Source organism: Ammospiza nelsoni, chromosome Z, assembly GCF_027579445.1.
Source record: "Ammospiza nelsoni isolate bAmmNel1 chromosome Z, bAmmNel1.pri, whole genome shotgun sequence".
Classification (NCBI taxonomy): Eukaryota; Metazoa; Chordata; class Aves; order Passeriformes; family Passerellidae; genus Ammospiza; species Ammospiza nelsoni.
Genome location: NC_080669.1, coordinates 42003787 through 42028538, shown reverse-complemented (window position 1 = coordinate 42028538; position 24752 = coordinate 42003787). Strand labels below are relative to the sequence as shown.

General features: G+C 39.0%; 1 protein-coding gene across 1 annotated transcript; it reads right to left on the bottom strand.

The window, feature by feature from the left end:
- Window positions 1–1597: 1597 nt before the first annotated feature.
- Window positions 1598–21972, bottom strand: ERMP1 (endoplasmic reticulum metallopeptidase 1). Its single transcript, XM_059492898.1, has 15 exons — window positions 21692–21972; window positions 20806–21107; window positions 17712–17839; window positions 17279–17384; window positions 16251–16397; window positions 14581–14673; window positions 12990–13202; window positions 11619–11839; window positions 8792–8966; window positions 8058–8248; window positions 7196–7348; window positions 6504–6706; window positions 5726–5841; window positions 5057–5220; window positions 1598–3752 (listed from the first exon to the last, which is right to left on the bottom strand). The coding sequence occupies exons 1-15, from the start codon at window positions 21970–21972 to the stop codon at window positions 3588–3590; spliced, it is 2658 nt and encodes an 885-aa protein (XP_059348881.1). The 3' UTR covers window positions 1598–3587.
- Between the last annotated feature and the right edge of the window lie 2780 nt (window positions 21973–24752).

The following is a 24752-nucleotide window of genomic DNA, read 5'->3' as shown; positions in this document are numbered from 1 at the left end:
TCATCTTTATGCAACTGAATTTTTTTAAAAACATGTTTGCTGAGGAACACTGATGCTTGACACCCTGCTTGAAATACAGATCTCCCTAAACAGGCTTATACTTCCTGCTCAAGACTCCGCTTTAATGCTTAGCATGTTCTTAAGCTGCACCCACAGCTTTGACAGAACCATGAAGAGCTGCAGCCCAACAGAACCTCTTTCACAGTGAACAGGAGAGCCTGGCTAATTTCTAGGATCAATTTATTTCCCTGAGACTGAAAGGGAAGGTTGAGAATGAATGTTCTGTGTTTAAAATGGAAGCCAGTTACATAAATTAACACTAACCACAGAATGTAGGTTTACTGATCTTGCATGTCTTCCTACCATTCTCCACCAAGACCACATACCAAGTTCTAAAATGGGTCATCCTGCAGTCCCTTCTGGACAATTATCAAAAGTCAGATTATGTTTAGCCCTCAAGGGAGAAAAGTATGGAACAGCTTTGCCATGTAGACAAACTGTTCTTCAGCTGCATCCCACCTGCTACAACCACCTCTGTACAGACTTGTTAGATCTTGTCTATTTGATTATCGTTTCTCCAGGAGAACTGCAATCCAACACAGACTGACAGACATCAAAGACAGGCCTTACTAGCACAGAACAGCCCCACTCAGCTCAACAGTTTGTGTATGATTGTGTATGAAATTTTCCTGTTCATTGCACCTATCCCAACACTTCTTTCTTCAATTGCATGCTTCTACTTGAAAGACAATCTTGAAGGTATGGTGATACACTATAAGGATGCACTAGATTGCATAACAACAACATGTAGGGGCCTCCTTTGCTTAAATTGATAAAGTGCTTAGTACTCAGCTTCAGAAATACATATTTTAATAGAAAACACAGTAGATTCTCAAAGCAATCAAAATGGGGGGAAAACCAGAAGAAAGCAATTGAGAAAATGCTGTGGATATAAATTGTTTCCAAAGAGCATAAGGTAATTTTAACCAACTGTTTACTGCCTCTACTAAGAATAAATAATGTTTCTACTCTATGCCCTTGTATCCTTAAAGTTACTAGCTGCTTGCATTTAATACATTTCAGAGAGTAAATCACACATAGCTTTTTTTAGGAGAAATAGTAACCCACAGTAGCAGAAGACTCATCTGCTTGTACTTGAATAGGGAAGCAGATGGACACAAACAGAGAATTTTTCCATCCTCTTTTTTTTGTCTCAGATTAACAATAAAACTGGTCTCAACCATCAATTTTGCAAAGAATACTTAGCTTGGCTACCAGTGACTCCTCTGTATCACATCTTCTTCAAAAACCACCCTCCTGTCCAGGAAACCACCCAGAATTCCCATTCTGACTTTTCTCAACTCAGATGATTTTTGCACTCTTTGGCCAAGCTTATCCTCCACACAGCTCTAACACCAGCTGTCTGACCCAGCAGTATTATACTGCTCTTAGCAGTATTTCTACCCCAAGTTCAAGTAAAACTTTACTGCAATGAATGGAACTCAAATATATAGCCTTTAATCATGCTAAAAATCAAGTGTCACCAATCAAGTTTTGCTTTTATTTACAAAGACAGAAACTTGCAACAAACCAGATATACCTCATAATAAATTTATTTAACAAGGATTAAATCCTGAGACAGCAGAAGTTATTGCTTCACTTAAAGTTTCAGAAACTGCCAACAGGCATTTTTATATTTTTGGCTCCCCATATGAATTCTTCACACAGCACTTCCAAAGCTTTAAATCATAAGCAAAACACAAAACTCAAAACTGAGAAAGATGGTAAATATCAGTGCAGCTTTAGTTAACTAGCTGTGCATCAGCTAGAGTACAGTACAACACATTCGTTGAGATTCAAGACACAGGAGTTTTAGTTCATAACTCTGATTTCCAAATCATTAATAGCACTTTTAAATAATATAGGGATTGTACTTTCAAATCAGAAACAATCAAGTGATGATTAATGCACATTAATGTATAAACCCCCAAGTTTTAAGATACTGATGGCCAGTTCATTATGATTACAGTAATTAAACCTCTTACCCTAGTCCATGAGTGAGCTGACAATCTTTGTTAATGTCCCTTGACCAACCAATGACACTGGTTCTTTCCACTATTACACACTACTACAGAACAATCTAAAGGAAAAATACCTGACTGAAGAGCTGTTATCCATCACAGCTCACACAAATTAACTGTCACACAATTTTCTTTCATGTGCTCTGCAAACTTACCAGTACTAGCATGTTTCTACTCGAAATGATGATGCCTGCACAAAATCTGCTCTGCATGACATTAGGCAATACTCATAAGATTAACTATTTAAATTTGTAGTGTGATATTGATATAGCGAAATGTTTTATATATAATTTGGAAAAAAACATTAAGTTCCTTCAAATATATCAGGTTCTTTGAATTTCAAAAATTACCCTTAACTATTACCCCACTGCACTAAAAAACCCCAAAAAGATGGTAAGTACAAAAAAAGAAGTCAGTAGCTTCTGATTTCAAAGCTTGCCAATTAAAATTGGAAGATACTCTAAAACACAGACATTTATAAAAATCCATCCTATGAAAATAAAATAAGAGCAATCCAGAATATTAGACATCTTTTCAAGATTACTCTTTTAGGTGCTTTTCCTTAAGGAAAGGAAACCTTATTTTAAGAAATAGTAAAATGTATTAGCAAGTGCAATACTGACACACTACCAAAAGTTTCTCCAGAGGAGATACCAAAATTAGCCAATTCTAATAAATTGGAAGGAAACTAAAAATTTAGAGTAGGTTAATTATAAGACATCCACTTAAAGGAGTAAGGACTTAGCACTCTTATGTATGAGAGAGCAAGTCACATGCTCATGTGCTGACACTGAAAGATCCCAACAGGAACAAAACCACAGGATGGTAGTTAGGTTGAACTTAGCCACTCATGCTGTAACACCAGAGAGACAGGAAAAGGGTTAGGACTAAGTTTTTTAACAGAAACACACAATTTGGATAAACAATTACCATGTCCCATCATAATATTGATTTCTCTGCATTGTGCATTTGCCAAGGACTCAACGCAACCAACATGAGTACCACAGCTTTCAGTGACTTCCTCCAGTGACAAAAGTAATGCCTGGGACTTTGCCACCTCTGCCGTGCTCCCACAGGAACAAACACCTTCTAGCTGGAGATCAGACTTGAATAGGACGGATAGGATTGGTAGGTGATACTCCATGTATCAGTCAAGTACAGTTGTATTTTACACAGTATCAAAATAATTCCACGAAGCCCTCCCATTACAATTGCCACTATTTATTGTACTAATATTACCTCGTCAAGTGCAGTTTTCATTTTAAGAAACCCACTAGCCAAACTGCCACTTCAGTGGAAGAGCCAAGGTGAACTGCATTCAGAAAAGTATCATTATATCCCCAAGACAGCAGTAGTCTTTAAACAGTCAAACTGCCAAAGAAACACCATTTGCTGAAGTATTTTAAATTCTTGCTGAAGTCTCTGGCATCTTGTTAGAAAGTGCTTGCCATAAGGGCATGCTGCATCAGAGATAACGCTATCAGCCCTGCAGCATTGCTGACAAAATTAAAAGACGAAAAGGTCATAGGTACAGGACCAGCCAGAAGAAAACGTCCAGTTTGGAAACCTCTCCAGTAAGGCATAGAGTTGAGGTGACTTTTGATCTTCCCCAAAAAAGTAATGTGCTGCTATGGCAAGGGAGACTATCCCATCAGAATGCTTTTCTGGGGCCTGAAAATGAGAAAAGGACAACACAGTCTTTATGATTGTTCCTGATACTTGAACATACATCAATTCAGATGCAGTTTTCTACAGACAGTATCTGTCCTGCAGTTCTTTGTTCTCTATGTTAAAACACTCCCTTATCTTCAACGTATCAGTCTGATTACATGATGAGTTCAATTTGAAACAAACTGGCAACCACATTTTTGGATCACAGTGCCTCTGATGTGTTACACAGCTTCCACGTGCTCCTACTTCAGTGTTTGTATCTGCCTGTTTTGCTGACAAATCAAGATACGGACTCCAACACAGTGTTTACACTGATCCTTCTACGGCAAATCCCATTCTGCCTAGCTTTGCCTCTATCAGACTTGCAAGGCTTGTCACACTTGAGACTCCAATCTGCCTTATCGAGTACCCTTTGAGGATTATTTGTGTTTAGACTGCCTGATGCAGGAAGGAAAAATGGGCTTTCTGACTTTTCAAAGATACTTGTAATATTTACTCATAGGATAAGTACTAAACCTATAGTAAAAACTTACATAAAAAAATACTGCTAAACCTATACTAAAAACATATGGGTCTGCAAAAAAATATTCCTTTGCAAGTTAGAAGGTGAGGAGGCAGACAGATAATAGATGGACAGCATTATGCTCTCTGAACATAGTAGGGCTGAGATTAGGTGGGTTTGGTGGAAGCCTAGGCCTGGGCTGCTTAGGGCAAAGGCTGAGTAGAAGCTTAGGTGGAGGCAGGACATAAAGAAAGTTATAGGATGAGAGCTATAATTTGTTGAGTTGAATTCCACTCAAACAGGAAGGCTGGAAGCCTTGTTTCTAGCAAAAATAATGCAAAAGAAAATTTAGAAAACAAAGCTTTTACAGCTCTCTTCAGCTTCAGGGCAGGTACATTTTATACCAAGGATTCTATAATTCCCCAACACCAAGCAAACAAGAGAAGAGAAAGAGAACTACTCATAATAATAAAAATCAACTCTGAAATAACAGTAGTAAAGATAAAACTTCAGGAACTGTGAGGGGAAGATCAGAGAAATCAAAACTTATGATCAAAGACCATACAGACAAGAAAAGTATTTTTCCCTTGGCTGTTTGAAAGTTGGTGGACTATCATGGATGGGAAATACATGGGAGCTGATCTATAAAGCTGACCTATCAAAAGAAGGATACTAGAATTAAGATCTACCAAATAAAGCAAAGCATTAGGAAGTTACAGTGACACTTTTCGCACAGGAATGCAGCCATGGTGGGAAGAGGGTGGATCAAGGCATCACCAGTTTCCAGCAGTGCCGCACTCACCGTCAGTTCCACCCAGAAGTGCCAGGGAGCTGCCTGCAGCCCACGGGAGTAGAACACAAAGTAGTCTCCCCCCAGGCTGGCGACCGGCATTCCATCCCCGAGGGACCAGCGGGACAGCGCGGAGCCCGCGTGCGGCCGCACGTACAGGGACATGTGGCTCGGGCCTGCAGGGACAGAGATGTGTCCACATGGATCAACAGGCAGAGGAACCACCTGCTGTCCCTTGGAACAGCAGGGCATCCTTGAGCTACTATTCATGTCTTCCAAAGCACGACAGAAACATCTTCTCTACAGAAGATGCTCCAATTTTTCCTAAGCACTGGGATAAGTGTGATGTTAAGGTAACAGAGGAACACAGGACATTTTATAATAATAAATATAAAAAATACATACTAACATATAAAATGCTACAAGATCCAGCTTAGAAAGGACCTTCTGTAAAATCAAGACTTACACAAGACAGATGAAGTTACCAGTCCCAGATATAAGAACTGCAAGACACTACTCACAGCTTCTTGTGTGCTATGAAACTGAATTAATTCATGCTAATCTCAGAAAGCTCACTATCTTGGGAACAGCACTGCAACCTGCAGTACTGGAGTCAAAGCCTGATTTATTATGGGCATAAAAATAAACACAAATCATAAACCAGAAGCTTCAGTCACTCACCAGATACTTCAAAGCTTAACCTCACAGAATTCCAAGGCATCAGCTTCTTGGACAGAAGTTTAAACTGAATGGGGCTTCTTGGCAAAATTTCTGGAGCAGGAAGATACCAGTTTTTCCTTTGGAGAAAAAAAAAGTTTCAAGTTATTCTCAATGCAACACCCTGAGGTCAGAAGATAAGAAGTTTCTCCATAGTACAGCTGACTGTGCTGCTGCTACATGAAATATTCAAAAGATGCTGATTCTAGCAGGAGACAGGTAAAATCAACTTTTGGCCAGACAAATATTTAAAGGGCATATTAATAGAAAAATGGTCACTAGTGTGTCAATTCATTACCTTCATCTGCCTTAAATTACAAAACAAACAAGTGAGAACATTTTCACCTTCAAACAGATAAACTTTTGCTCTCAAGATTCTTGTGGTGTGAGAAACAGCCACAGCAGCTGAATTCCTTCTGTAGAGACTTGCTACTCTAAACATCCTCTGCTGTCAGCTGCAGTGAAGGAAGGGAAGAAGGGAGAAGACATATATCCTCCTCTTCTGAACTGCCCTTTAGGAGGGCCCCCTTCACCTTTTTCTCCTATGGTGCCTACATCTAATTTCCACACATCAACTTCTACAGCTCCTGCAGCAGACCCATAGCAGAAGACACAGATGAAGGAATATGTACTTTTAGACCAGGATTATCCTTGGTTTTTCCTCCCTTATGTAAGTGAAATTGCATAAACGACTGCTGTACTTTGCAGTAAAGTGCTCAAGTGAGGCAGAGTTCACACAAACCGGAACATGAAATGGACTGGCAGAATCCAAGGAAGGCCACAGAAGGGAGCCTGCTCCTCACACGGAGTTCTAATGGTGTCATTGATTTCAGGTACATGGGGAGTTATGTGAGATATTCCATTATAATCAAACCCATTGATCCATATACCAGAGTCACTTTTAACCACATTTCCATCTAGATCATGAAATCTTCTGCTCGTATGCTAGAAGGAAAAAAAAACAACAAACACAGAAAGATAATGGAGCCTCTGGAGTTTGCAAGAGTCAGAGGTGATTCTGAAATATCCTTAAGGTCTGAAATACCTTAAGGTCTGCTGCATTTTCAGTAGACTTTTCAGCACTGAACATGTATCTGAGTATTTATGAATATAAATGCAAGAATTACTCAGATGAGAAACATATCATAAAAACACTATCAGAAGATGACTGTTTTAGCCCACCTCAAACCACATTCACTTTTTAAATTACCACTGGTTACACAATTCACCCGCTTAAACCCCCCTAAAACACCCTGCTCTTCTGACACAGGTGAGCTGAACACTGGGAGTGAACAAGGGAAACATCAATTGTTTCAAATCCAAGAATAATCACTAGAGCTTTTAAACCAAGAAAGAAAGGGGATATTAAGCCTTGAAAAAACTAAACATTCTTGCAACCAAAAGAGGCCATACAACATGCAAACCTTTTCTTACCTGGAGAAAGACTCGCTTAGGCTTTGGATTAGCTGCATCAGAACTGTAAGGAAAGAAGATTCCACTACAAACGAGAATCAGAGTGACTACAAACACAGTAGTTAAAGTTACTAGCGTCGTTTTGGTACTTTTGACAAGGTAAATGAAGTTAATCTAGAGAATAAAAAAAGAGTCCAGTTATAAAACTGCAACACATAAATATAAAACACTACTTTTATAATTCTAAAATTCAATTATGGAACTGAAGGTACATTAAAAGGAAGTGTCTTGTGTGAGGTGGTACTTGCAATTATGTCTTTTTAATCTCAGTATTTAGACCTAGTGTTTTTAAGATGATTTCTTTTTTAAAAAGAAACAAAGTGAGTAGTTCCTGGAACTTTCAAAATTTTCTTGTTTTTAAAACATCTGCCAAAACAAACAAACAACCAAAAAAAAAAAAAAAACCAAAAAAAAACCCAACCCAACAAAAAACCACAAAAACCAAATTTTTCCAGGTTCTATGGCAGCAGAAAAAGCCCACAAATCTGAGTATTCTTTTTGAAGTTTGTATATGTATTGTTCAGTCATATATTACACCTAAATCAAATCTCTGCTCAATCTCTACTCAAAATTTAGCATTACATTTTGTATTTTACATCAGTCTGCACTACATCACCATAGAGCAATATAAGCTCTGCTTCAATGATCTTTCTTTGACTATCACAAACTGTGGAATCTTTGACATATGTTCTAGAATTTTCCTGTAATGTTTAAGATACTGTCAAATTATCACTAACTTCCAGTATTAATTAAAAAGCACATCTTATTCTAAACTATAGAGAAAGCTTAAGGGTTTTAAACAACATTTGCAAATTCTACTTACAAAATAGGAAGACAGGATCACAGTGAAGATCACAATAAATCCTGCCAACACCATATCTGGTGGAATTTCTGAACCACTTCGTCCCATGACAGGTGTAAACATTTCAAACACAGTCCAACTAAGATACAGCATATACAAATAGGGAACAAACATCCCCAGCATGTACATTGCAATAAACTTTATTGTGGCACCTATACAGAACAGGAACAAACAAAAGACAAAAAAGTAGAAGCTCAGAAGGACATAAACACACAGCTTTATTGAAATATCCACAATGATATACTGCTGCAAGTCCCAATACACAATACTGGTCCTCATCCCTAACATGGATATGGGAAGATCTCATTTTGCACAGCTAACACCAGTATAATTTTCAAAACCACCACAAAATTAATCTTGTACTACAAAAAAAACCTGAAAAATGTTTACTGTCCCAAGCATCATGTAAATATTATTATATTTTTATGAACCTTACTGTTCATCAAAATTCTGATCACTTATTAATATACTGACATACTGTTCTTACAGCCTGAGACCTGGGATGTTTTTCAGCATATTTTTTTAAAGCTTCTCACACTTACAAACTTGTCTCTAGTTCAAGAGCACTTTTTTCATGACAAAAATGTGACTTAGTTAATTTGATTACTCAAAGTCAATGTTTGTGATTTCTTTTGCTTAAATAAGAGTAGGGGTACACGTTTAGAAACATAATATCAACCCCTCAAAATCCATACCTTTTTGGCTGAATTCCTTGTGGATCATCAGCTTAGTGAGTAAAGGAAATGCTACCCACAATGTACAAATGAATGCTGAACAAAGGCCCATCTGAGTCATCACAGCCAATACTATTGACCAAATCATCAATGAGGCATCAAAAAAAACATCTCCCAGGAACTGCTCATTCACATTCTGTAACAAAAAGAAGTAAAAACATTTCATTACTGTGCACATTCCATAGGTCCCATCTCATGAGAACACATAAAAAAATCCACATTCCTTGTAAACAATTGTTTTCCTTGGGCAAAACGATTTTGAATAGCATCATCTCACCATCCTCTTACCATACAGAATTATCCATGACAGTAAATGTTTTTTATTAATTTTCTAAATCTGCTGACATAACTTGAAAAAGAGATTACATAGGCTGGGGAAGAAGGAGGAAGGCAATGTACAAATAACAATACCAAAGAATACACAAGGCCAGTGTTTCAGGTAAATAGGGTCTTTTTTAAAAAAAGTAATACAGCATATTAAAAAACTTCTTACACAAGCACTCTTATTAATGCACAAATATTATATTGGTCCCTCTTTAGGTCATGCCACAAGCTGTCACCTCAGAAGTCAGTTCATTAAAATATGTTACTTGTTTTGAATAAAAGACATAATATGTGAGACAGCAGATATGTTTCAGGGGGCGTGGGGACGGAAAGAAGAAACTTAACCATCAAAAATATTATTTGCTTTAGGTTTGGGTTTTTTTTAAATTACATGGGCAATTCTGCACTGTATGCATGGCACGATTCCTAACTGCAAATCCTGCTAGTAGCACAAGGGACTGCTTGCATGAACAATGGTTATCAGAAAGCACCTACTTCAGTTTCAGAGTGAGGAAGAAAAAAAGAGGAGAGTGAAGAAACATAAAAGTTGCCAAACTATTTCAAAACACAAAGCTTATCAACTAAGAAGTTGTTGAGCCATGAATCTGCCTCTGATAGCCAAGGAAGAAACTGGCTTCCAAAATTTTTATGCAACTTTTAAGTCAAATGCAAGCAACATTAACTGTACAGTGTGGTGCAAGCTACAGCATGCAACACTTCTGATTTTCAGAAGGTTGATCTGATGATTAGGCAATCAGTAGCCATGAAGTAGATCTAGAGCCTGAAATGTCCTAACAGCTAATGAAAGTAACAACCAGCTCATCCAGACAACTGGAAAACGGTAACATTGCATCTATTTAATAAATGGTTCATCTTTTCCACAAAGGGAAAACACAAAATACATACATTTAGTAAGATACACGTACCACTTAACGCTCCCCTTCCCTAAGAACATTCAAAAGACCTACTTCCAGAGAAAGACACAATGGATCCATTCAGAACTTTTCATACAAACAAATAGCATGAAGTTCTTAAAACTTTTTCAAACATTTGTATTTGGATGACAACTAAGGCTTCCTAAATTCCCTTGTCCAAAACCTACCCACACGGCTGAGATAATATAAGTAACAGCAAGCTGAATGACTAAATATTACTGCACCTAAAACCTCAACCTAGCAGGCCTGAGTAGTCAACTTCTGCCCTGGAGGAGTGTCATATCTATCAGATACCTCAAGATTATTCGTATTTAACACAAAACCATATGAGACTGCTATAATCCATAATTATGAAATTATTACACGTTAAATTACATTGGTTAATTCATAAAAAAAAATCCTAAGCAAAACAGGTAAACAGACAGTAATCATGACAAATGACAGCAATGGAAAAGTAACACACCAAATCCTCACCGAGCTTTGCAGGGGCCTAAATTACTTTTACCTATTGCAGAGAAGAACACAGACAGAACTCTGTTACATCTCCAGCTGTGGTCAAAACAACTATAAATCAGAATAACTACTGAATTGTTTAAGTTAGAAAATACCTTTGAGATCATTTGATCTAAGCCTTGCACCATGTCCCTAAGTGCCACATCTAGACATCTTTTATTAAATACCTCCAAGGATGGTGACCCAACCCTTTCCCTGGGCAGCCTGTTTCAAAGCATGATAATCCTTTCCATAAAGAAATGTCTCTTAATATCTAATCTGAATCTCCTCTGGCATAACTTACCATTTCCTCTTGTCCTGTTGCTGGTTGTCTGGGAGAAAAGACCAAACCCCACCTGGCTATACCCTCCCTTCAGGCAGTTGTAGAGAGTCAAAAGATCCCCCTGAGCCTCCTTCTCACCAGCCTAAACAATCCCAGCTCCCTCAACTGCTCCTCACAGAACTTGTGCTCCAGACCCTTCCCCAGCTCCACTGCCCTTCTCTGGACATGCTCCAGCACCAAAATTACTTTCTTGTACTAAGGGGCCCAAAAACTGAGCACAGGATTTGAGGTGTGGCTTCCCCAGTGCTGAGCACAGGGAACAATCCCTGCCCTGCTCCTGCTGGCCACACCATTGCTGGCACAGGCCAGGATGCCATTGGCCTTCTTGGCCACCTGGGCACTGCTGGCTCACGCTCAGCTGCTGTCACCAGCACCCCCAGGGCCTTTTCCTGTGGCAGCTTTGCAGCCACTCTGCCCCAGCCTGTGGCACTGCCTGGGGTTGCTGTGACCCAAGTCACAAAGGCTCCTGCCTTTTTTTTGAAACATCTCCTAAAGGTCAAAGCTGCCTTAAATCACATAAGCTCTTACCTCTCTGATTTAGCAGAACAATCTCTATGTTTAGATGAAGCAATTTTTCACAGTGACACTTAAAATACTAAAAACTTTTTGCTTTTTTTTTTAAGCAGCTCAAATCTATCTTCCACAGATTAAACACCTCATTGCCCTTCAACAATAACAACAAAGCCTTGCCTACCTTGTAGAAAAACTTCTTGGCTAGCATGTGCACAAGAATGAGCTTAGCTGCAGCTGCAGTGCCATAGAGAGACACAGAAACATAGAAATGGGTGTACCAAGAAAGAGCCCGTCCAATGAAGGAGACAAACACTGCTACCATGAGGACTGCCACCAGTGCACACACCCAGCTCGTCAGCGTAAAGCTGAATGCAGTCAGTAACTTCTTCAGGTTATGAACAGCTATGAAGAAGAAAAAAGAAGTTTCATTCAATACTTGTGTATTCTACTGCAGACTATCATCAACATTTTAATTACCCCATAGTGTAACTACTTTAATGACCAAAATAAAGGGATGCCCTGTGAAGATATCTCAACAGCACAGTTTGCATCTCTTAGCCTAATTCTTTGCATGTCTCTTTGCACACATCCCTACTGCAATGTTTATTCCCACAATACTGGTGCATTTTGCAGATTACAGCTTTCTTAATTTTCTAGCAAAAATTTTACTAGGGGGCCAGTGGAGCCACGGTTCCACTTTTAAGCATACAGAAAAGCCCAACAAGAAACCCAACAAAAAACGAACCACAAAAACTCCAAACCAAAATAAAAACTCTCCCCTGAAAAAATACTAAACGAAACAAAACCAACAAACCACTAAAAAAACCCACAAGTCCCACTCCTCGATCCCCCAAGAAGAACAAAAAAATTGAGTTGCTTTTCTTGTAACATTTTCTTACTCCAAAAATGTTTTCTGGATTTTGAGATGAGGGTGATTTCTTGAGCCTTATTTCTTTTAAATAGGCATGTTCCTACACATACTAAGAAGGTCTAACTAGATTTAAGTTGGTTTACACTCTATTAAATTTTTCTGTCATTTTCCCTATTTTTTTCCTTACTTGCTCCTGTCTACAGACAGGTGTCATAGAAACATGGTTCTGACACCATATCTGAATTAACAAAATAAAAAACATAATATGGATACTTGGCTTTTTTTTTTTCAATTTCCAAATCTTTAAAAGATTAAATTTTAACCTTCATGAAACGATAAGACACAAAATCATGATTCATAAATGCTACACATCTAGGCCTATCATATTCTTTCACCATTATTAATATTCAGATGCAAGATTTAAGCACAAAGCAACTCCTATGGCATGCTGCACACCTAAAATTTATTTCTGAAGTTCAACTAACCAGATGCTGTAATGGTCTGAACACTTTTTCACCTGCACTTTTGCATCGAGTAAATTACTATTTGTTGACTAGTAATGCAATTTAAAAAAACCAAAAAAGCTAAAAAAAAAAAAAACACCAAAAAACCCAAACAAAAACACACCCAAAAAACTCAAATACAAACAAACAAACCCACCCCAAAATCACCTAGACTTACCTCTGGGTTTTGGCTGTAATACTTTTTTGCTTAAATAAAAAAAAGCAATTGCTGATGTAATATAGTTCATAATTGTGCCAACACGAGCAGGATAAGCCAGAACAAATAAACCAAGTATATCAAAGAACACAACATTTCCATGTCGATACTCAAAAGATTTAGCCAACTTTTCTGATGTAGCTAGGTATTTTAGGACAGCCAGAATATTGTCACCTATTAAAGGAGCAGAGGCACAGTATAATTATATCAAGGTTAATAAATTATCACACAGCATTTTTAATATAACCATTCTGAAAAATTGTATAGAAATATCCTCAACAAAGGCATGAATACACAAATGATTATACTCAAACAGGTATTTGACAGTATACGAATAGTATCTTCATGAGTTATTCTATCCAGCTGTCAAAATAAGTATACCTGGGAAGTCTCATGCACTTAGACATCACCTCAGTGAAGGCAACAGTCAGGCTTTCAGCCCACAAACTCTTCTTCACCTCTGATATTTCACACTGGACTTGAAGGCTAACCCATGGAAGAGTTTACAATTTCCTAATCTTCATCCTTTCCTCACTACTAAGCGACCCCTCCAGGTTTCCATGACTATGAATTACCTGCCTTTCCTTCCCTACATGACTGTAAAGACAAGACCACTATTTTATTCTGTAGCCTCCAGGAATCAATCACCTTTTGCTTTTACACAGTACAGTCAAAACACAGGTAACTAATGAGAGCAATCATTCTAAACTTTGATTTTGCTTTTATTAGACCATTAAAAGTGCTTACTGACTGTAAAGTCTTTTTTTTTTTTTTTAACCTGTCATATATTTAATGGGACAAGTTCTACATATAACCATCATGACCAGTAAAACCATCTTACCGATAGGAATTTAAAAGCGTTACTTTCTGTCCTGCAGCTAAATTGGTGCAAGGAAGCGTTTAAAACCCTAATTCATGCTGGTCATCTAAGCTGGCTTCTGTATAAACTTGAAGAGTAAATAGTCAAAATCCTGGAGGCATTTAGGATTATGCTAATTTTCCTGGGAAATTAAAGGTTTTCATCATTTTCTTTACTGCATTCTGTCAAACAGCCTGCTATGAGCACAACCTGTTGTTCAAAAAAAAAATCCTATTTACCCAGTCTGTGTGCTACCACATAAGTTTGCCTGAGGTCCATTCTAATCCAAAATTCTCTGTTGGTAGATCAGTCTATATGCCACCAAACTACTCAAAAGCTTCTGTTGAAAAACATTAACCAATAATGGGACTTAGTGAGATAAAAGCAACATAGAATGCTGAATAATCAGGTATCAATGGAGAGACAATAACTCTGATTTGAAAGCAACTGTGGAATCTAACGTCACTCAATGCTGGTTAAGTTTATCTTCCCAAGCTGACCAAATATATTTCTTTTATTATTTAAAATGTATGTATTCAGTTAATTCTTTCTTTGTGTTCTTGAAAACACAACCAACATGTACTAAATGTGTCATTAAAATTATCAATTTATACTACAGCAGTCCTACAGCAAAATGAAAAAGTAGCTACAATACCACTCTTTGGTAAATTATTGAATCCTTAAAATACCAACCTGCTCTCTGAATGGAATCTGTCAAAATTCTGTCTGATGTGTCATATTTTGTATGATAAATGTAGCCATTTTCAATAAAAGCCAAATCTATTCCTACAAAAAGAAAAGCAGCATTTTTAAAATCTATACAATCCTAAAACCCCAAAACAAATACATGAAAGCCTCCCATATTCTTTACAGAAAATGCTGCTCTACTTTGTAACCCAGTCATCATCCTTACAGATGAAGAAAGTAGTCTTCTTTACAGAAGGAAAACTAATTGGACTTCCAGTGTCTTTAAAAGAGAACAGCTGTAAAATATTTTAAAGTATCTGTCATTTTGCATGTACCCATTCCCAGGACATCTGTACCCAAACAGAGGAACACATGAAAACACCAGATCATCTCAGCCTCATGTACAAGATGTACAAGATGCTTGCCAAATGCTTACTTGCAACACTTCAATAAATGTTCGTGCTGAAAAGTAATAAAAAGCAGCACTGTGAAACTACAGAGCACCTTCTCAAAACACCAGGTGCGCTCTTTGTACTTCTAATGTGTAAACAAAAGTATTTACCAAAACGCAAAGGTTAAACCCTCTGCTTAATAAGTTATACATTCAGTGTACCCCATTCACCTGTTCAGCTCCATATGCAAAAAGCTGCTACCTGCAATCTGAATGCTCACAGTTTTTAGCAAATTAGGTATCAATTCTGAGGAACAAACCAATTGTTAAACTTAATTATTTTTTTATTGGTTTATAAAAAAATCCCCAGAGGTCAGTAAGAAATCATTTACCATCCAGGTGTGATTCTGAACAAAGACGACATTGTACAAAATCAGCTAGTTTATTTTCAGACTAGAAGCATACTTCAGAACAGTACAGAATATGTCAGAACAACTGCTTTGTATCAATAATCAATTCAAAAATATCACTTTTCTTGACTCCAATGACAACCTGTCCTGGACAACAAGGACTTTACAGAAGTTTACAGTCTTTTGAACTGTGTTCATTGAGTGAACATTTCACATTTCTTTCCCACTGTTCATTCTCCACAGAAAGGACAGCAAGCTGTAAACAGATTAGCAAAACAAAAAAGCTTCTGTCCAGTCCTTGATTATGGAGAAAAACAAACATAACCCACCAAAACCCCCTAAAAACCAACAACCAAATCCCCCAAACAAAACACCACCACCAATAAGGAAAAAAACAACCCACAACAACCTAACAAAAACAACAACAAAACAAAACAAGAACAACAATAAAAATCCCCAACCAAACAAAACCCAAGGAAAATGAAATACATTAATGACTATGTCACTATCTCTAAAGACGATGATTTTGCTTAATCTATAGATACAGACATTTCATTCCTGCAAGTAGGTTATTAACATCATGTACCAAAATGTTTCAAACCAGAATATTTAATAGAGTACTGTTAATTCCTGGAGTATTTCCCTGATTTTCAAGAAACTTTTCTACCATGAAGCTTCTTTCTGGAAAACACCAGTCATCTAAAACATCCTTAGCAACTATATGACAATCTAAAAACTCTTTCCTTAGGAAAGGAACAAGAAAATTCCCTCCCAGTGTGACAGATCAAATTTGAAAATGTTCACACAGTCAACCAGAGACGAGTGTCCTTCTTATAAAAATGTAATGTGTATTGACATGCCTTTTGATAACATACCTGGAACATTGCCAAAATCCCTGTAGATACGGAAGTCAGTATCTGCCGGGATAATGCCACTCTGAAATATTTCCTGTGCCACCACAGAAGCAAAGGGATGTTTGGCTGCAACTACATATGCTTGTACCAACCAAGGATTCTCAGGTCCTGACAAAAGATGAGCAGAAAACTCACAACAAATATTTTTTGAACTTCAGTTAGGCTATGCATTCTCATGGTAACAAAGAACACAAAGTAACTCACTGAGATTTAACACTCTTGCCCTGCAGAGCATATAGTAAGTACAATTGTGTTGGATGAATGACTCACACTTGAGAGAAAGAATTGGCTACACCTGAGGGGAAAAAAAAACTAAGCCACTGTTGCCTCCCGTGTTGGAGAGCAACAGTGGCAGAGCAGACAAGCCATGTCCCAAAAAGACCTAGCGTTAATGAAGAAGTCACAACCTTTAGCAAAGCTTCCAATCCATCATGTATCACACATCAGTAGTGTTGTTTAGAAAAAGTCTGACCCCCTAAAGCATTCAGAGCAAGCAAACACCGAAGGGCTTCATCAGGACAAGAATGTCTGCAGTCCAGCTAGGATGGGGTACAGGTCTAACCGTAGCCTACAAAACACAGAAGTTTTGCTGCTTCCTGAGCATGAGATGGAGTTCTAATGCCAACATCTCCCTGATTTTACAAGAACTTCTGTGAAAAATAAATAGAACATGTGAAAGTATGAGTGTTAAGACACATGTACTACCAAAACACTTTTCTCCTTTTTATCTTTAAGTTAAAGGGAAACACAATTCTGTTGTTCTGGGAAGCTCCACAGGCTTCCCACCTATGAAGAAACTTCTGTGGTAGAGCTTTAGCCTGTAACTAACTAAAGACTAAGAAAAATTTAACTGGTGCACAGGACTGGGAAAAAGGCACAGATGTTCTCTTGTCTTTTGCTTATGAGTCATTTTCAATATTCCTTCAAGTCTGCATAATTTATTATCAAATTATCCTAGTGTAGAAATTGGACACAATGCAAGCTCATACCTGTTTGAAAAACAAGTTCTTTTCCTCCTACACCTGCTGCCTCCAGGTTAATAAAAGCTCTGATTGACTTGGCCCACTCATGTTGTGTAATGAAGCCATGACTAGCCTTGATGGGGAAACAAAAAAATATAGGTCAAACATCTACCAGACAAGCCTAAATGTTATTTTCCATCATTCAAGACTGCATATAACTCAGAGCACAAGGCAGAAAACACAATCAGATGCAGAAAATGCAAGTCTTCTATTTAAACTAATATATACAATATCCTTAATCCAACTGCACGCTTTCCTTTGAAATTATACACATTCTCCTCAGAAAAGGCAGGTAATCAATGAATATTTCAAGAAATTAAAAACAAGCTATATCTTTCATTTGTTAAGAGCTTTAATATACTGCTTTGATGTATAATTTTTAATTCTGGCACATTCTCACCTGTAAAATATTTTCTTCTGCACCATTAAATAAGAATATGACAGCATGCTGCAGGGACTGTGATGACTTTGAAAGTGTGTTAAGTATTTCAAGCATCACCGCACAGCTAACAGCATCATCGCTGGCACCTTAAAATAATCAGCAAAATAATAAGGCTTACAACAAACACACAGATTTGTAACAAAAACAAGAGAGAGAAAATGGTTTATGCTATTGCAGTTTTAATATAACTGCAGTACAATTGTGTTAAGCTTTAGTATATTTTTGGTGCTGCTTGTACCCTCTGTCTACACCACTTGAAAGCAACAGCTGAAAGAAAAAATAAATTCAGAAGTTGGGCAAGTGAATGACAAGATATCAGATTCAACACCACTGTTCAAGAGAAAAAGACTAACCAGGCTACTAGGAAAGCAATGTGATAATTATCTATTTTCCTAAATACAACATGAACAAATAAGGATGTAATTTTCATTGACAGCACTCTCAAATTTCAAGAAATAAACATTCCCACAAAAGTCACCCTGAAGTGCTCTACATTGTTACAATGCATTCAATTAGGAGAACAAAACCTCCAAGTTACACAAAGCTAAGACTGCAAAATAAAGCTAAGGAAATACCAGAATTCACACCTTTAAAAGTCTCCATAAGGTATACATTATAATAAAAGATTTTCATGATCAGATGCTTTTCAACACCCTTCTTTCTTTGCAGAAACCCCTTTCACTCTAATCTCTGTTGTCTTTGAGTTTCTCATCCAACTACAATCTCACACCTCCCACACCCCACTGGTTTTTTATCTTGATTAAGCAGCCATCTTTTAGTCAAGGCCTCCCATTTTCCCACTTCCCTCACTTTGGTGCAGGCTGTAGCACCTCCCTGTCCTGCTCTAATAAATAAAACCTGGGAGAAAACAGAAATTTAAACCTCATTCCTGTGGGCCTGGGTTGCACACATGCTGCTGACACGCACTGAGATGCCAACAATGGTGTGTGTTCAGGAGTCAGCATGCTATTTAGGTACACTTGCTAGCTACTCTAAATGTTCAATTTACACACTAAAGAAAAAAAAGAGCAGCTTTTCCAAAGCTTGTCACCAGGCAAAACTTAAGAAGTATCTGCTATGAAAACAACATATTCCTAATATAAACATAAATCTTAGTCTAGGTTTTAGCTTTAGTTTACTGCATAGAATAAGTAAATTTGAAATTTTTCCAATACACAATTCTCTACGCTATTTCTCAGAAATTACGGCCTAAGAAAACCACATCATGTCTGCAATGATAATTTCAAGAACGTTTTTGCTGTCAAGTTTATCAGAAAATAATCAAATAGGCCATATAAACTGAAGAGCAGTAGAATCAGAACAAGAGACATATTTTAGGACTTCAAAGTTTATGTTTTTTCCTTCACAAGGAACACAAGCTTTCTATTTTTTAAAATAAATTATTTACTGAGATTTGCTTCACACATTTTGTGTCTATAAGCACCACAAGCAGATTATATTTTATTATCTGATTTTCAAATGTATTACTCACTGATCTTTGAGTCATGCTGATTCTGGTTAAAAGCCCACCTTTCTGATAATGAAAAAAAGGGCTGTAAGCAAATAGCTAAGAGAATATGGGAAAAAACCAAAAAATTCTTGCTTAGGTAATGTGCAAGTGACACACTAAGAAAACAAAAGGCAGAGCAGCTCCTTGCTGCTGTAAAGGGCTAGGCTGCTTTGTGATTAATAACAAGCACACAGGATGATTTCTGGCTCCTCTGCAGTTTTCTCTAAAATCCTATACAAAGCACTCCTATGTTTTTGGCACTTCTGTGCAAGGTTGGTGAAATATTTTAGTGTCTGAGTAACTGTAAAGAAAATAACTGATGTAAACATAATCCTGTTTTATAATCCACAGAAATCGACACACAATTTACATAGGACATCAACTGGAAAACAATTTTTAATTATCATAGTACTGTGCTTGTGAAATACTTTAAGTCTCGGTAGACATACATGCAGTAATTAGCATCTCTGCAGTTCCTCAGTCACAGAGCATGTATAATAATCATGCATTTATTAAGCTAAATTTAGAAGCTCATGTTGTACAAATATGATTGAGAAAGAGAAGTTCTATACACAATTTATGTTCAGAAAAAAGGCAGAAGGAGTCCAGTAAAAGCTTTGTTTCTCTAGCTAACACTCAACTGTTCCCTTAATAATGAAGACTAATCACATGTGCTACAGAACAGAAGGCTCACCACCAATAAAATATTGCATGGGATGTAAATGAAAAAATTCCAGTAAAAGCTGTACCATTGGTGAGTGCCATCTGTGGGTGTTTTTTAACTGTAATAACAGGCACACACCTGTGGCTGAGTGTTACAACAGATTTTGTGTTTTAGATCCATACCTTCCTAGCTTTGTTAAACCCACAAATTTACAAAGCAGTTTACACCCTTGCTGCAATAACAATTTTAAAGGATTAGATTTTAAAAATGTAGAGGAACAAGAATAAGAGAGTATGCAAAAGTGACAATCAAACTAGCAGTAAAACATATACACGCTATCAAGATAATAGTACTCCAGCCTTTGATCACTACAGTCTTTTGAGACAGAAGCTTTGAATCTGGAAAGAAAAAAAACCCTGGCATATCTTAAGCATATCAGACTGAAAATCTGAGATACCGGTAGAAGGAGGGGAAAACAGACTCGTTAATGTGTGTGGGCATAATCTCTGGCACAAAGCATCCTGTGAAAGGAAAACCAGGATTAAATCAGTACAGAAATATGAAAAGACCTGGACGATGGGTGGAAACAGCACAAAAACAATATGCATAAGCAGTGAAGTACAAGAAAGGCAGATATATCCAAACTTCCCAGTAATCTAGATAAGCATCTGTAAATCACTGCCTACCAGAAAATGAGAGTGAAATCCTGAGTTTAACTAGGATCGATCTGTCACTCTAAACAATGAGTTTCACTGAGACCAAGCTGACTAGCTGGCATGTGCATTATTCTAGCGTGGCTACTTGGTAGGAGAAATCCATGAGCCAAGCCCTGCAGCTTATGTCACGCACAGAAACATGGAACAAACGCACAGACCTACCTGGGGTATTTGGTACGGAATCAAAGTGACAATTGGATAACACTGCATGCTCAGCTCCATTGCGAGGTTCCAGCTTCACTACCACATTGGTTATGTTTGCATAGTAACTAGTAAAGCCCCCTAAAAAGTCAATGCTGAAGGAGCCTGTGGGCCTCTGTATGTCTACAGATATCTTGTGAGCATCCGTGCTTTCTCTTTCTATTCCCCTGATTTGTTCTAAGAGGTAGTTAACTGCAAGAACTTCATTTTCTGGACTTCCAACTGTTCTGGGCCCAATTGCTGTAATGTTGTCAAGATATCCCCTGTAAGACATAAATTAAAACTTAAGCATCAATACATTTAGTATGTAACTTATCTACAACTGTAACATTTTTGTAGATGGTTCTATTTCAAAACTCAAGGTAGGCAGAAGAGGCTAAAGCCAGTTAGATGATAACTTGTAATGGGAATATAGCCCTGATTAGGACTCCTTCTTTTTACCATGATAGTAAGCCATGATATTGGTTTTCTCATCTGAACATACCGATTTAAAAAGAAACAGAAGAGTGAATGAAGAAGCTAAAGACTTTACCTTTAGCGAGGTTCTGTATATGCATATATGTCTTTTTCCGAATGTCTAAAAAAGCACACTTTTATCAAGATATACACCTGACGCTAACACTCCAAAACTGAAATTAAAGTGATAGTTTTAGTCTTGCCGATGTCTCGGTGACATAACAACTGAAAACTTGAAGACACTGAGCACTACACGAGACTACTGGAACTAAACTATGGGGAGGCGCTGCTCCATCAGCTCCGAGCTCTCGCCAGGGCACAGCGCGACACGACCCCTCTGCCAGGGACCGCCACCCACCCCGGCCGCCTCCCGCCCGGCGCCCCGCCGTACCTGGCGCGGGAGGCGCTGAAGTCGCGGGGCCCGGCGGTGGCGGGCGGGCGGCTCAGCAGCTGCCGGTGCGACACCTGCGCCAGCGCCCGCAGCCCCAGCAGGTACAGAAGCACTAGCGGCGCCCCCCGCGCCTCGGGCAGCGGCAGCAGCGGCCGCCGCCCTCCCCGCTTCTTGCCGCCCGCGCCGGGGTCGCCGTCCTCTCGCGGCGGCGGCCGGCGGCGGTCGCGCTGTGCGGCGGTGGCGCGGAGCCGCCACCCGCCCGTGTCGCCGCCGCGCTCCATGGCCGCGCCGTCCTCCCGCCCGCCGCGCAGCCGCCGTACGGGCACGGGCGAGGGTCAGAGCGCGGCCCGGCCCGGCCCCGCCCGCCGCTCACGTGGCCCGGCGCAGGGCCCGGCGGTGGCGCTGGCGCTGCTGCTCTCGCCCCGCCACCGCGCCGGTCGGGTTAGAGAGCAACAGCAAGCCGCCTGGTGCAGCCTCCGTGCTCAAGCAGGGTGATCCCAGGGCACATGGTGCAGGATTTGTCCATGCTGTTCTTGAATATTCCTAATGAGGGAAAGTCCACAGCCTCTCTGGGCAATCTGTTCCAGCGCTCAGTCAACTGCACTATAAAGATAAAGGTTTCTTCCTCACGCTCAGGTGGAACCTCCTGTGCATAATTTTCGGCCCATTGGCCTCGTCTCCTGCCCTCGTGTCCTGTTGCGCAGAGCTGCTAAGAAGAGCCTGGTCCATCCTCTTTGTACCCTCCCTTCAGAGACTTACTTACACTGATAAGGCCACCTCACAGACATATATTTTAAGGCTGAACAGGCCCAACTCTCTCAGTCTTTCCTCATGAAAGAGGTGCTCCAATTCTTAAGCTACCTTTGTTGCTCTCTGTCAGACCTGCTCCAGGAGCTCCATGTCTCTCCTGTCCTCAGGGGCCCATAACTGGGCACAGCCAGTGCAGCCGGGCCTGGTTTGGCTGCACGCTGAGGCTGGGACGCCCTCAGCAGTGGCTGTCCATGGAAGTGGTGGCCTGGCAGAGGTGAAGCCCTGGGCCTTCTGTGCAGCCACAGCTCCGGGGGGAGCATCCACCTAACCCTGCACCTGACCAAAGACTGCCCCATGCACTATGTGCTGCATCACCTTGCTCACAAAGGTGTGCAAGGCTTTGCCTGGTTTCTTGCCTCTTTTCGTTGTTTTAATTGGTTAGTTGGTTTTGTTTTTGTTAAAGCAGAAAGGAAAGTTCACAGTTCACAGAAGTAACAGTGGTGCCATGTAGGGGAGCAGCAAAGTGCCTCAACCCTAGCCCCCACACCCTAAAAAACGTAACAGCACTGGTGGTTCTTGCAGGGTTTCACTCTCCACTGCATTATATCTTTGGCATTTCATAGTTGAAGCAGTCCCCAGGCTGGAGCTCAGGGGTGCAGAGCAATAGTGCCAAGAGGTGCTAGTGAATAGTGGCTTCGAGTGAACTTATGCCGAGGAGAGCACCCACGAGGATGGGGCCCGAGCAGTGACAAGGACCGTCACTCATGCAGCACTCCACATGGTTCTCCTTGGGAGAGAACACTTCCTCCTGCTCTCACACTGCCTTTGAGTGATGGCACAGAAGATGACCACTGTTTGTGGTCATTTTGTTTGTCATACTGCTTTCCAGTGTTCTTCACCATTTTTGAAGATATCCGAAAAGATACCTACTTTTTGCTGCTTTGTGATGTAATCTGGAAACAAAATATGTAATGATCTAAAGAAATGGCGGTTTCAATAAATCCAGTTGTGCAGATAAACACTGAACACTGCTCCTTTCTACCCTGCCTTTGTTGGCATATGAACACTAATAGGATTTGCAATATTCTTTGGAATTAAAAAGTCTGAAAAAAGTGGTGCGCTGAAAGGTGATGACTATGCTCTTTGCACACCCCAGGTTCTTTAGGAAATTTCCATACTCAGGCTTAGTGAGTTTTCTGATTTGCTTCACTGCATCCTCAGTACAGACAAGATTATTAGGGATGATTTATGATTTGCAACTCCCAATTATGCTATGACCCAGTAACATAGTTCTAGGCTGAGAGACTTGGTTTATTCTGTTTTGTTCAGTTTTTCTTCCTTTCTGCTTTTGTCTCACTTACCTATGTTAGCTCTCCCTTCACAAACAGACATTCCTACAGGTTATGTTCTCAAAAGTAGATGTTACATTAGAAACTACTATGAAAAATTCCAATATAATTTTTTTCAAAAATTTTCAAATATTTTTTAAAAATACCAGTGCAGAATTAGTCCAGTGAAAGATTTGCAACACAAATAACAAAATAAAACAAAACAAAACAAATCAAATGTGACCCCCCAATATGTCATGGAATGGAAACTGCCCTTTGACAATGTCATATTAATAACCTGTATGATGTTTACTACTATGAATATACTTAAGAAAATATGGTTTTAAAGAAAGACAGGCCTGCTATGGAATGTAGGTCTTTATTAATCCTTTGAAATTCTTGTGTAGATCTTGAAGTTATATAGAGAAGACAATCAAGGAATCAAATTCAGACTTTCATCTCTTATTTTGATTTAAAGCCTATCATCAGTGTTGAAATACTGGGGGGCCACCACTCCCAAAAGACTTGCCTAAGCAGCTTTATGCAGGGCCAGTAGCTCTCCAGCAACATATTTTGTTTTGCATCAGTTTTACTATGCCTACATTATTGATCTGAAGCATTATGCACAGTTTGAGAAGTAGGAGCTACACATCATTTGTTGATGTGTAGCTCTTTCTTTTGGCTCTAGGTGTACATGAGGATTGGAACTGTAGAAAAATTTCATTGTTTTCCTTATAATTCTCCTTTTATTTTTTGGGCAATATTTAAACATTAAACCACCCCTTGTTAAGAAAACGTCTTGAACATACTAATTTTTGTGACAGTCATATTCTTACAGATCAAAAAAATTTTTTAAATTCTGTCAACTCAAAATTTGGAAGTAATTTTCTGCTTTCAATCAGAAAGACTTGGTATGTTTGAAAGAGCACAGCCCTTTTATCTTCTGTTCTGAGCACAGCATTTGGGAGGGCACTGTGGGGTAT

What these genes read in the sequence shown, in the direction of transcription:
- ERMP1 (XM_059492898.1), bottom strand. Translation starts at nt 21,972, where the DNA reads ATGGAGCGCGGCGGCGACACGGGCGGGTGGCGGCTCCGCGCCACCGCC. An exon ending in AGAACTTGTTTTTCAAACAG is followed by an intron (nt 16,398 to 17,278) that starts GTATGAGCTTGC and finishes ATCTTTTGTCAG; the next exon opens with GACCTGAGAATCCTTGGTTG. An exon ending in ATTACAGCCAAAACCCAGAG is followed by an intron (nt 11,840 to 12,989) that starts GTAAGTCTAGGT and finishes TCTTCTTCATAG; the next exon opens with CTGTTCATAACCTGAAGAAG.